The sequence below is a fragment of the Aphelocoma coerulescens genome (assembly GCF_041296385.1).
Source record: "Aphelocoma coerulescens isolate FSJ_1873_10779 chromosome Z unlocalized genomic scaffold, UR_Acoe_1.0 ChrZ, whole genome shotgun sequence".
NCBI classification, from domain to species: Eukaryota; Metazoa; Chordata; class Aves; order Passeriformes; family Corvidae; genus Aphelocoma; species Aphelocoma coerulescens.
Genome location: NW_027184085.1, coordinates 60140212 through 60153628, shown reverse-complemented (window position 1 = coordinate 60153628; position 13417 = coordinate 60140212). Strand labels below are relative to the sequence as shown.

The 13417-nt window shown below is 36.8% G+C and overlaps 1 protein-coding gene across 2 annotated transcripts in view; it reads left to right on the top strand.

Moving 5' to 3' along the window:
- The window catches only part of COMMD10 (COMM domain containing 10), a 121429-nt gene extending 108288 nt beyond the window's left edge, over window positions 1-13141 (top strand). Inside the window, exons 7-8 of one of the 2 annotated variants that reach the window (XR_011147763.1) lie at window positions 7841-7900; window positions 8521-8559. Coding sequence is in view for 1 of the 2 variants with exons in the window: in XM_069001967.1 (XP_068858068.1) it covers window positions 7841-7900; window positions 8521-8559 (99 nt within the window). In the remaining variant the exon portion in view is untranslated. Of the gene's footprint in view, window positions 1-7840; window positions 7901-8520 lie in introns of both variants that reach the window. The other variant, XM_069001967.1, reaches the window with a different exon arrangement.
- The last annotated feature ends 276 nt before the right edge of the window (window positions 13142-13417 follow it).

The following is a 13417-nucleotide window of genomic DNA, read 5'->3' as shown; positions in this document are numbered from 1 at the left end:
TGATTGCAATAGTGAAAATACTCCACAACTATAGCTACGTAACATCTTTTTGATATGTTGTTTTTAAAAATTAATGGGGCTGTGATCAAATCTGGTGAACATGTGAGGTCAGAAAAGCTTGAAAGCATTTCTGGTACCAGCATGCTTATGCCTTCTTCAGCAGAGGTTATCTGTGAATACAATAATAATAAGAAAGGTGAATTCCTTATCATTCAAGGTGAATGTAAGACTATTGTGTCAGTTTTGATGTAAGCTATCTTTAGAATTGAAATTTGAACTCAGTGGTCTTCATGGTTTTTGAAGACTTACGTGCTAGCCCTAGTGGAAATAAAAGAAACACAGAGTCAAAACTGCCTAGTTTTCCTTGCAGTGTTCCTAAACTTAATTTTTAAAATATCTTAAGTTCTGTGACAAATGAGATGTACCAAAATGTGAAAGATAAGAATTTAATTACTTCTGAGGAATAAAACCAGTACAGTTCTGACTAAAGAAGTATTTTGATAGTTACAGACAGTATAAGCAGTATGCAAAAATTAGGGTGTATGTGATTTCCCATGAACTCTTTTTTCCAAACTTGATACAGTGAAATTTAATAGGAAGAAAGAGCTTTTTTTTGTTTTTTTTTAAATTTTTAGTAAGATTGCTTCTTCAGAGAGCTTTCTGCAGTATTTGGACTACAGTATAATTTGTAAAATTAGGTGAGCGATGAAACAGGAAAATAATGATTATTAGGACCTGTGTTCCTCAGATTAATCTGTGACATTCGTAGTAATTGTGGCAACCTTTCAGTATATTAAACAATTTTTAAACACGTTTTGTTGGATATACTGTTGTTGGAAATTACACATGTTTTGCTATTGAGTCCTGAGAATATAGTGACATTTGTGTGGATGGATGCTTTTTGCTGTTAGTGATTGAATCCATGTGGAGTTTAGCCAGGAATCAATCAGGAGCTTGAGCAGTGTGTATAGTTGTCTTCAAAGAAGGAAAGGGCATGTGAGGGTAAGTACAAAATACAGAACTGACATAAAGCAAGTCAGCCTTTCAGTAGATCTTCTATGAGCCATTTTCTGTAGGTGCAACATACAGGGAAGTATCACTATAAAAGATATGCTTTAAAGTGATAGGCATGCACTGATGCACATCTACCACCCATTTCTCCAAAAAGCGAGTTTGTTCACTGTGATGTTTTTCTAAAAGTGTATTTAACATAATCTGCACAGAAGTGTCAACCCTCATCTCTGGATTTCTGGTTTTTAGAGGTTTTCCGTGCAAAAGTATCATTAAAACCAATATAATGATGGTATTTATAGGAATGTAAATTCCTAGGAACCCTTTTCCTGGATACAGCTATTGGAAAAACAATGCTTTTCTATCTCTGTTTTCTTTAGCAAGATGGTATTTACTCTGAAAAGGTGTACTGAGGTGAAAACTGTAGTTTTGGGTTTTTTCCCAGATAATTCTGTCAGTTTTAAAAACATTTTTCTTACCTACTGTGAAGAAAGGGACCAGTCTGCCTCTAATGCTCTGTCATATTCCCAGCCTATGTGTCTTTTTAGCAGTTGTGTCCCATTTCCTGTCTCTAGTTTTGCATCAGTTCAGCCAGCCAGTACTGGTTATTTTTGTGAGGATGGAGGGAAACAGGAGGAATGAAAATGGTAATGACTGACAGTTCTTATTGCAGTTTGGGAGTATGTCAGGTCTTCTGTAGGTCTCCAAAGGCCTGCCAAGTCTGTTGCCTTACTGCCAGACTGGGCAATAAATTTATTCTCACCAGTTTCCATGAAAATGTGCTTAAATGATCCTGAATCTGCTGGAGTGAGATTAAAGATTTATCTGTATGTATCTCCATCAATTCCAGTAACATGTTGGTTAGATCTCAGGAATCAACACAGAGCTTTGGCTAGGGGACTTATATAGAGATTGCAAAGAGAGGGAAAGACATCTTCAGTATGATGCAGATCTTGATCTCCCTGAATCCACAAGGAATTTGAATTTCTTAAGCTTATATGAAAAAAAAATGCAACTTTGAAAGTTAGAATGCGGTACGTTTACAAACTAGATGTTGATATATTGGTCAGGAAAAGAGTGGATTGGTATCTTACATTTTATAATAGTTGCACACTGAAACTTGAAACGCATGTAATTCAGTCATAAAACATGATTTTTTTTCTCTACAAAAATAATAATTTGGTATTGCAAATGGAAATAAGCTTGGAAAAAGAAAGAAGTTTGAAGGTCACATTTTTTGGTGATGTGAAAGAAGTTTAATTAGGAATATATTAGTCTGTACTTAACTCCCTGTGTTTTGCTGAATCCCTGAGCTGAATTATCACATCCATCTACAGCTGTAAGAATATGAAGAAGTTTAATTACTATCTCTTATGTGCAGAGAGTTAAGAAACAGGTGTACTTCTAAGAGATGCTGGTCTGTTTTAATGCATATGCTCTTCTTAAAATTCATCTTCCTGACCAAGCAGCTCAAACTTTTTGATAAATTCTGTGAGGTACAAATAGAACAAGGGCTGTAAGTTTTAAGTGCCTAGGTAAATGCATAGTTCTCCAGGGTCCAAGCAAGTTTAAAGGAAGTCTGAATTGAAATGGATAGGTCCAGAGGGAAATGTAGGCTACTAAGAATCAACTGGGGTCTGTTTAGGAATGAATCTTAATTTGTTCATAAACTGGTTAGCTTTGTTGTCCACCTTCTCTTACATCTGAGATTTTAAGGAAGTCTAATAGGAATAAATTGGAGAATGCATAGCAAATGTGAAAATGTTCTTCTCTCAAACCTAATGGAGATGTGGCTCAAGATAGTATTAAAGGTAATACTAGAGAATATGAAGACTGGGATATATGTTGCTTCACTTAGTTACTATTAATAAATTTTGCTGGATATACTGTATTTTTTTACATATGCTCAGTCACAGAACATTATCATTATCAGTAGACTTTTAGGTATATAAACCAGCCTATCACTCCATCTGTTTGTTTCAAAATACTTGGTATTTATTTTTCAACATCATTGACATAGTTATAGCTTTGCAGTGGAGAACAGCAATATCAGTTTTTTGTATTAAAGTTAGCTTTAAAGCCAGAAGTTTGGCTTTTATTGATAACTTCTAGTGCATTACTCTATGCTTACACATAGGGTTGGGGACTTAAATGTGTGGAATAGCTGTGTAATATGTAAGGTTGCAAAACTCTGTCATTAGTAATAAGGCTTTTGCAGTAGTACATTGAAATAGGAATATCTAGAGCACTGTATTAAAAAAACCAACAAAACACTACCAAGCAAATAAACATCCCCACTGTAAAACAGACCAAACCAACCAAGCGACCAAGGAACCAAACCAACCCCTAAAAGCAAAACCCAGTCCTTTGGTTATAACCAGAAATTTGCCTCTGCTTTCTGAAGTCTTTTAAGGAGACTTTTTGCTTGGTTTCCACAGAAACATTTTGCACCAGGAAGGTATTCATGTTTAAAATAGTTAGCCGAGATAATGGGAAATTGGAGACTCTTACACATCTTGCATACTTGTATCTTCATAATTTTATGCTGATGATCATGTTCAGCTAAAAATTTGCCTAATTGTTTGGTGGTGATTGTAAGCTAAGTGTATATTAAATGACTGTAGCTATTTTGTAGAATTAGCCAGACACTCAGAATGGTTGTTTTGGACAGGATAGCATATTAATATTGACTGGGAATACAGAGGTTTTATCTTCATTTTCCTCTCCTTTCTCTCTCCTCTTCCCTACCCCCCTTCTACCCTCAAAGGAAATTTGGTTTTAGAGGCTGATGAAGATGTTATATTTTTTAAAATAATACCAGACAGTAAGTGAGAAGATACTTAAGGGGAGAAAACAACCCTAATCAGTTAAACTTATTAGAATTTCACAGTTCTCAGGAGGCTGTAAGTTGTAAATTGATACAACCCTGAGGTGAGAGAAGAGGTGGAATGAAATCAGATTTCATCTAGACGTATGAAGGCAAAATGGCACTAGAATCTAATTTTAACACTTAAAATAGATGGCCAAACATGTTAAACCACTCATTTCAGAAAGCTTATTACCATATTCCTTGCAGTGAATTCGGGGGATATAAAGATTTTTCTTGGTGACACCTGCAATTCACACAGACCTTTCCAGTAGTAAATGTAGTGCTTTGTCATGTTTTACAGTAGATGAACACATTAAACTTAACTGCAACTTTATTTAGCTAACATGCTGCACATACTCTTTAGCTATGCTCAATGAGCATATTGCTTCAGTGCAATCCCTGCCACCCTTCATGGGTATTGTATCAGACAAAAAGCCTGTCTCCGTGTTTTCAAAGCAGCCCAAAGAATGAACGTTTGGTACTTTAGCAATTTCTTTGTCTTCATAAGAATAGCATGCTCAGCTATATTTCTCTGATGCTATGAAACTGCCACCCCCAAGGCTAAAACTCTTAAGAGTAGGAGCTAGGACTCAACACTGGCACAGCAACAAAATTTGGGATGTAATTAGAAAAATTATTGGAGTGACAAAGTGTGACAATGGGAATAAATTCAGTTTAGTTTTCTTTCACATGAAGATGATAACAGCTAAGAGAAAATGGGATGCCAGAAATGGGGGAGAGAGTAGTGTGAAGGTGAGGAATGGGAAGAAATTTATAGAGGAAAGAGGAAAAAAGAATGATACACTTGATAAAAAGAAGAAAAGAAGTTAGACATCCAGCAAATTGCTGGTTTCTTATTTACATCTGGGAAACACATACTAGATCAGAGGCAATATCTGAAAACCTGTATGAGCAAATAAAAGAAGTCAGCTTAGCTGTACTTTTCATAAACAGGTTGAGGTTCTGTCTGTACACAGTGACATTTAATTAAGTAAGTAAGCTGAAAGCGATTTTTTTCATCCTGTGTTTTAGTTATGGTTGAAATATTATTGGGGTTTGTAATTTTGTATGCTTATCTGAGTAAAATTCCATTTAGTATATTAGGAATTAGCCTGCTCTGGGGGATTTAGCAATATTCTATCTATACAGTAATTTTTAAGACAATTTTACTGAGTAATTGAAGAACTGGGTGGTAACCTAGTCCTGTGGAACACAATTTTAATTGCACTTGTTTATGTTCACACAGAATAAAGCAAGTAAGTGAATAATGGATATCCCAGCTAAAAATGGGGGACCATCAGCCACCTGAGAAGTAGGGTTTTTTTGTATGGATCTGGTTATGATACAATGTTTTTGTAGTTTATATAGGAACTCCTGACAACATAATAATGATTATTTGTCACCTTCCTTAAGGGACTCATGCTAGTGAGAAATTAATATAGTAAAGATAACATTTTTGACTGGTGCCATACTTCTGCATGGGTTTTTTTGTGATGCTACTCTCTGTTTAAGTGGTGTAGTAGATGTACTAGGTTTTTACACATATAAACAAATGTGTTTTAGCAGATGATTAAGTGCAGATAAACAACATATTTCATACAAGATTGTTACACCTCTCTCCCGCTGACACTCTTACTCCCACCCCAGATGAGAAACATAGCCTAGCATTGCATGCTTTCTTTTAATCTCCACAGACATTTGCCTGCCACAATCCAACATAAATTTTGTCCTAGTTATCAGAGTATGATTATTAAATAATAATGGGAAGAGAGATCTCATCCTGTTCATAAAGCATAGTGGGTTTTTTTGAGTGTAAAGAGAATCTGATTTAAAAGGCGTGCATTTCTTTCATTTGCATATACTATCTTTTAACAAACAGTAATTAATGTAGTTAGAAAATATGAAAGACAAGCAGAGAGAGAGAGAATTGATTGTGCTTGCTGATCTAATGTAGTATCAGAAGATGCCCAACTTGCATGAGACATCAAGATCAGAGAAATGAGATCAGATGGTCAGATGTCTTTCTCTGCCCCTCTCTGGAGGCACTGCAAAACTGTCATATCAAAATCCAACAGACTCCCCTTCCAGAAATCATTCAAGAAATGACCCTAACTATTAATTGTGAGTGATAAACTTTCAAGATGTATATATTCCTTTCGTTCTGAACTTCTTCTTTGCAGTTTTGATTCCTTCCATTCAATTGCCCAAATCCTTCTAGAAAGTCAAATGCCAAACAAACGTCCCAGCTGAAATGCTAGATCCCTTTGCCATAAGTGTATCTTTCTTCTTTCCTCTACCCCCTTTCTCTTCTGAAAAAAACCCTTGTTTGCTTTCTTTTTTGTTTCTTAGCTGTTAGAAAGCCTTTAAAAATGCTTTTACTTCCCTGTCACAGCATTATGCTCTTTGGAGGGAGGATCAGCTGGAGTCATGGCAAAGAGAACTGCTGTCCTGGTAGTTTTATTTTGTATTCGCCATGCGATTCACAGTATTGCATTGTTCCTTCCCAGAGGGGGAAGATTGGTCTCTCATGCAAATCACTGGTCCTTTTCTAGGCTTTTGTAGCTGTCCTGAAATTGTTGGAAGGGATCCTTCTTTCTGCAGAGCGAGAAGGAGGAATTGCACCAGACAGGCTGGCCCCAGTTATTTTATCTCTTTCCTGTGTCTCTTACAGCTCCTTTTGAGGAGCAGGCACCAGGCAGTACCTATACTGTGTTCCCAGGCCTTCTGCTGGTCTTGTGCGTTTGGTATGCCAAATTCAGTGACATTATTTGGCATAACTTGAGACTTGCATTGCTATGAGTACACAGAATGTGTACTTGTCCGTATGCCTCGTCTGTATGCAAAAGTGTCCTTGCTCATTTAAGCTAAGTGGATAAATAAGTGTTTCTCTACTCACCCAAGTGGTACATGAAGTTGGTACCAGTTAAAGAAATGTGGTGTGTGTACGTTATTTCAGCTGATAATATTTTGTGAGTAGAGGTGTCCACAGATTCAGCTTTCACAGAGCCTCATTAGTGTTCATGGAAGTGCAGCTTTTATCCTCAGGAATGCCTCCAAGCCTTGAAAAATCTAAGAAAAATGAAGAGAATGTGCAGAAATAGAAATTTCCTTTTAAATATAAAGTCATAAAGTGACGTAGAAGGAATAAGGCTAGGAACTGTATAGATAGATCTGCACTGTGATTGAAGGTTGCAAGCTGCAAGCAAGTTAAGCAGGACAGAAGTTCTAATTTAAACCCCATCTCCACAGACATCAGCACATGCATGCAGAGGATTATTGCCACAATCTCTTTTATCTACAGTAGTTTTCATCAGTTGTGTTATTTTGTGGTTTTTTTCAGCGTTTAAGCACTGCTTTGAAGGTGTTGTGTTAATTGTTAACTTGGGCTGAATCTGCATGGATGCTTATAGCAGTGTCAGCATGCTAAGATTGGAACTGTTGGATTAATAAATGGAGGTATCAGCTCTGTGCCTGTGCAGTATGTTAATAGCTGTGCCAGTTCAATCAAATACTCTACTGACTTTGTTGCTGTGAAATGGTATTTACCAGATGGACTGCTGAGAAAGATGAATGTAATCTTTCATTTTTGTCTGACTTAAAAATAAGGTAACTAAATCCTTTACATAGATTATTTTATTACTATTCTTCACAGGAGGAGAATAGATATACTGGTAGATTTGAATTCTTTACTTAAATGAAATATACATGTATAGGAACACTGTAGTGAATGGAAGGAAACTAACCATTTTCTTTCATTTATTTTGATCTCATATTCTGATTTACTGGAGTTAATTCTAAAAAGAAAAGAAACGAAATGAAACAAAAAGAAAAAAGGAAAGAAAAGAAAAAAGAAAAGGGAAAAGAATAGAATAGAAAGAAGAAAGAGAAAAGAGTATGCTTATTCCTGCCTTATTCCTTCTTTTCTTTTAATCTGTTTGGTTTTTTTTTTCTTTTTTACAGAACCTGAAGAAGGTGTTTGTAGAATTTAGCCACCAAGAGCTGTTTGAGTTCTACAACAAGGTCTGTAGATTTTACAATATTATAGTTTCTTTGTAAACACCTTATGCTGCTCAGCAGGAAGTGTTGCCTATATGAATTAAATCTAATAAAACTGGAAAAAAGGGATCCAACTTAAATTAAGGCTGTTAGATCTCTTTGATTACATAAAGTGCTTTCAAGAAGAGCCTGTGCGTTCAACTTTGGAAGGCAAGGCTCGGGTCATTGTAAGCATACCTGGCAGTTAGATCAGGAGGAGTAGCTGATGATTAACAGTGGGGATCTCTCTGGAAAGAGCATCTTTGTGTTACATCTTCAGTCAAGATGCTAGCCTCGTAATCCAGTCAAAAACTCTCTTATTTTTTTTCCTTATTATGCATTAGAAATTCACAGGAAAACATCTGTGCATGCTAAAGAGGTAGTATTTAGACAACTGTTTCTTTAAAATTTGAATATTTAAACTGCAGCAATGAATTCTAATAGCTTCATGTAAAAACAAATATTCATGAGTACAGGATTTTTATATTGGTATGCAAATACATTTGGTATGCGCAGTTGAAGATATTGGATATTTCTGTTTGCATGTTTCTAAACAACATTTTATGAGTGGAGGTTTTTTTCTCTCTTTTTGTTCCTTTAAATAGCTGGAAACTATACAAGCACAGCTGGATTCCCTTACGTGATGTTTTTGAAGACTAATTTCTCCATCACGCTCCTGCCGCCTCATTATTTTGAATTGAAGATAGATTGCCAAGCTGTGTTTGCTGAAGGATTCAGCGGGTTGCTTCTTGTAAAATTATATGGCTTATCTGCTTTTTAGACCAGTACCATTAACCAAGAGTCTTTGTCAAGAGTCTGAAGATTCTAATGGACTTTCTCTTGTTTGCTTAGCAATTGTGAAAAATGTCTTCTTTACTTGCAGTGGGGGAACACCCTGCCCACCCCCACTCCCCTCCCCCCCCCCCCCAAAAAAAAAAGAATGCTACCCTGCTTCAGAAATATTTTTTTCATGCTATTATGTGTGTTAACTTGATTCTGGTAGAAATTTGCATGCTAGTGAGAGACTAGGAAAAAAATACTTTTTTGTAGACATAAAGGTAAAAGTTGTAAGAAAATACACAGCTAATAAAATCTCTATCCTTTTAAAATATTGTTCACTCAATTGATAATGCTTCTTGCAGATTTGTCAAAATAAATTCAGAATTTAAAAAGTACTTGGTTTATTTTGGGGCTAGTCAAACTTCATTTCGTTATCTTTGTTCTATTTTAGTTTGGTGTTTTTTTTTAATTTGAAGTAATCAACGTCTCTGATTTTGGTGTTTACTCTTGGCACTGAAAACAAACATGGCTTCTTAGAACTGCATGACCACTAATGAATCTAAGTAGTATGGTGTATAACTGAGGGGAGAAATCTCAGAGTATAAAACAAAAAGTACTGAAATGGTCTGACATTTCTGAAAGCTGTGTTGATCCTTCCTCATGCTGTTTTTACCACTGTTTTTACATTGATCAGGAAGATTTGAAGTACAGTTATTAAAGGCTGAGTTAGTCATACTTTCACCCATTAGTTCCAGATGATTCATGAGCAGCATGAGAAAGGTAAAAGTCATCTTAGTTCTTGTTTGTTGCCATTTGACAGACTACTTCATTGCTGCACAGTATACAACTCTGGGCTCTGGGCTTATGGAAGGTGAGAGGAAATTTGCCTGTTCAGAGATCCCTGAACAAGATTTTTTTCTTCCTGATGCCTGTATCAGGGATGTAAGTATAACCAAAACGTATGTTCTGAATAGCTGGTTCTCCTGAATAGTTTAGGTCTTCCTGTGCCAGAATTCCTGCCTTGTTCCTTTTGGAGGGATGTTTTTTGCCTTTTTATTGCTTTGTTATGAATTGTGCTGTCACCTCTAGAATGTGAGGTTTGCACAAGGTGTCCAAGGTGCAAATTAATAGATTCAGATGATAAAGCCATTAACAGCCTATGTGTGGGTAAAGGGCACTGAAGGGAAAACACACACTTAAAACCATAGTTCTTAGCTCTTAAATGAAATGCCAAATGATTCTCTACTGCTCTGGTACAGTAACACTGTTATCCTGAAAGAAGAAGTGAATCACCATTGCACAGGAGAATATTACCCTCCATAGCTTGGGAGGCTGGCTGCCAAAATTATGTCTTGTCATAAGCCCCTGAAAATGTGCCATATCTTCTGGAGATAAAATGCTCCCACCCACAGATGTCACATCCTCAGTGTGGCTGTTCAACAAGGGCTTGCCAGCCTGCTCATCTCAGGCTGCATAGACTGGTGTGTGTGTGCAGGTGGACACAGCCCCACCATTCCCTCTGCTTGCTGACATTAGCAGTGTTTTGTAGTTAGTGCAGCTAGGGAAATCCTCTGCTGCATGACATGTGTTCTCTACCAGTCCTATGGCACAGTATGTTTTGTCCTAGGATGCTGCTCTTGAGCCTTTTCACTGAGTTTCCAGAGCTTATGTTCTGGAAGTCAGATCTGAAGTGAGTTCAGATTTTCCTGGGTGGATACAGGACATACTAAGGCAGTTGTATGAGGGGTTTAAGTTATCTCTGTGAATGTAGGCAGTGATTGATGTACCCTGGTGGAGGAGGTGAAGGCTGGGCTAGCTTGGAGAGCAAGAGGCATTGGACAAATCAGCAGGTGCATCTGAAAAGAAGAAGTCAGAGTAGGAAGAAATGGAGCACAAGAAAAAAGGAAGGAGAGGCTAGAGAAATGGATATTCCCAAGGATGGAATTTGAGTATTGGAAAATACAAGGAAGAGAGCAGAAACACTGGAAAAGATGACAAAAGTATATATACAAAGAAAATATTAAGCAAAGGGGGAGAAAAACCTTATAGAAGAGTGAGAGGAAAAATGGGAAATGAAAGTAAACCAGAATTAACTATGGAAGCTATCCAGTTGTATAACTGCATCTAGTATTTCAAACTAACCCAGAAGTGTCAACCTTGGTGCAAAGTGGACCAAGATCAAAGTGTAGGATAAGGAAAAACAGATTTTAAATCTAGCTTTTATAGGAAATATTTTAAAAATTATTAAAGTATGTTGGAAGGGAAGAAAAAGCCTAAGATTGCAGTAATTCTGTAAAATTTGTTTAATGTTTATCCTTGTTTGCAGATGACTGAAAAGATTTATGATTTCTTTAGAAGTGGCTGTCTTTTATTTTTTACTAACTGTGTTGAATTCTTATTGTCAAAAGCCTTATGTAAGAAGTACAAGTGGTCCTTTAGTCAAGGACCACTGAGAAATAAACATTTAGTTTAAGAACACTTTTCTGTATGTAAGGGGAAGCTTTGGGGTTGTACATTGTTATGTAGTGAGGGCATAACTTGTACCGTCTTGGAGAAGATTTTATCAGTTAAATTTAAATGCTCCTGAGTAAGCAGAGAAAATTGACTAACTGAGAAAGAGCAGAAGAATTTAGGGAGTTTTTGTTAGGTCTTGCAGAGAAGAAGGCTTTTACCCTGGTTGCTTCTCTCTGGGCCTGTTTGGACTTGGAGAGGGGAAGTTTAGTATTCCCCTGAGAGAAGCTGCCTCTGCTTGGTTTGTATGAAGTCCTGGTGTCTCAGAGGTGTCAGTGAACAAGAGGGAAAACAAGCACTGGCACAGACTGGGTGATGCCTGGGATGATCTGCCTGCAGCAGGGACTAGACCCAGTGCCTTAGAGGTGGCAGAAAGAAAAACACTTCCTGGGAAGAAGGTGGCATGCAGACTACACAGAACTGAACACACCAGGTTGGTGTGGGAGCCTAGACATGCATGTGCATTCTGAAGGTGTTCAAGCTTTGGTTATGTGCTCTGGTAAAAAACAGAACAGTGAGTCTTGGGGGTATTTTGAAGGTTTTACTGCAGAAAGTGTAAGGGATGCATCCCATGCTCTTTTTGGTTCAGGATCCTAGCATATTGGCCTGTAATATCTCTTGGGCATGATCCAGATTTGAAATTATCAAGGCTTCACATAGTGTTATAAGAAGATATTTGCAGAGATTTATTGAACTCTAAAACTGGAAATTGGGATGAGTGAGAATTACTAAACTTCTTTCAGATCTTTCAGTGCATTTTAAAAACATTTGATTCATCTTTGTTCAGACATTAAAGACAGTATTTTCTGTGACTGTACTTCTTTCAAAACTGTAATTTCAAAATCTGCCTCAAATGAACTATTGGCAAAAGAAGGAAATAATTTGATTCAGGTATAACAGCATTGTTTTGACATGAAAACTTGGAGTTCTGGGCCTAAGGGAAAGCAGTGTGAGAACTGCTTTGAAAATACCGAATTACTGGTGAGGAGCAACGGTTGTACATCACTGAGCAAAACTGACACTAACAGCACACTAAGGCTTGTTGAGTACAAATGCATTAGATTATCTTTGCCCAGTTCAGACATGGACATGTAATTCCTGTTTCTTAAGCAAATGCAAAATATCTGTAAGTTTTTGCATTTTATTTTTGTTGAAATAAATTATATAGTTAGACAAATACAGCTTTGCTGTCTCAAATTTTGACGAACTGCTAAACCTCTTTTGGCTCTCCAGAGAAAGCTTTCAAATTCTCCTTTAATTCCTGGGTTTGCTGACATGTCAATTTTGAATAATGACCTGCAGCCTCATTTCCTACAGTCTGATTTTAAGGGCTCTAAAGTCTTGTTCTTTCAAAGCACAAAGAATTTACTGACGTGCTAATTCTTACCTTGGTCGAAGGAAGAAAAGTGGCTATTGTAAAACATTATAAGCTCCCCTTCACACTCGGTCATATTCTTATATTCTTGTTTCCAACAGCATCAGTAACATTTCATTGCTTGGCTGTATTGGCATATCATATCTTCAGAGATCATGAATTCTCTCACATGATGGTAAAATAATGACAGAGCTTAATAATGCCTGCTGACCAGTAAGTATCATAGCATTTTGTGACCCTTTTATAGCTTATTTGACCAATGAAAATGAGTAATGGTTTGAGCCACTGTGCGGAAGATCCTTTTCTATGGAGCAGATAAACTGACCTGAGTAACAGTGATTTCAAGTAGGTGGGTGAACCACAGTGCTGCTGTCCGATACGCTATTGGTGGTGTTACATTAAGATAAACTAGTAAGATGCTGTTATCTGCAATTGCATAAATTGATTTATAATTTCCACAGAAATGATTCCGTTTTGTTGGATCTTCCCTTGGCCTTTTTAATGGTTGATCAGACCAAATTATATGCTGTGATTTTAACTGAAATAAACTGTTTAGATGATCCTTTCATCCCTTCATTATTTTGCTTCACAAGAGATAAAAGCTACTGGTCTGTTACAAATCAGATAGTGTTCATCTGTGTTCAGCTATGTATCCAGGAAGCACTTGTCCCTCTCACTGACAAGATTAGTTTTTTCTCTATTGAGGTCAAAATATATCTCATGGTTTTCCGATGTTTTCTCTAATTATTGAAATCATAGGAAGGCAATTTGGAGTCTGGAAGCATAACTGTCCTGACCGGTTCTAGTAAGATGATCACATTTTTAGAGTGCTTTTA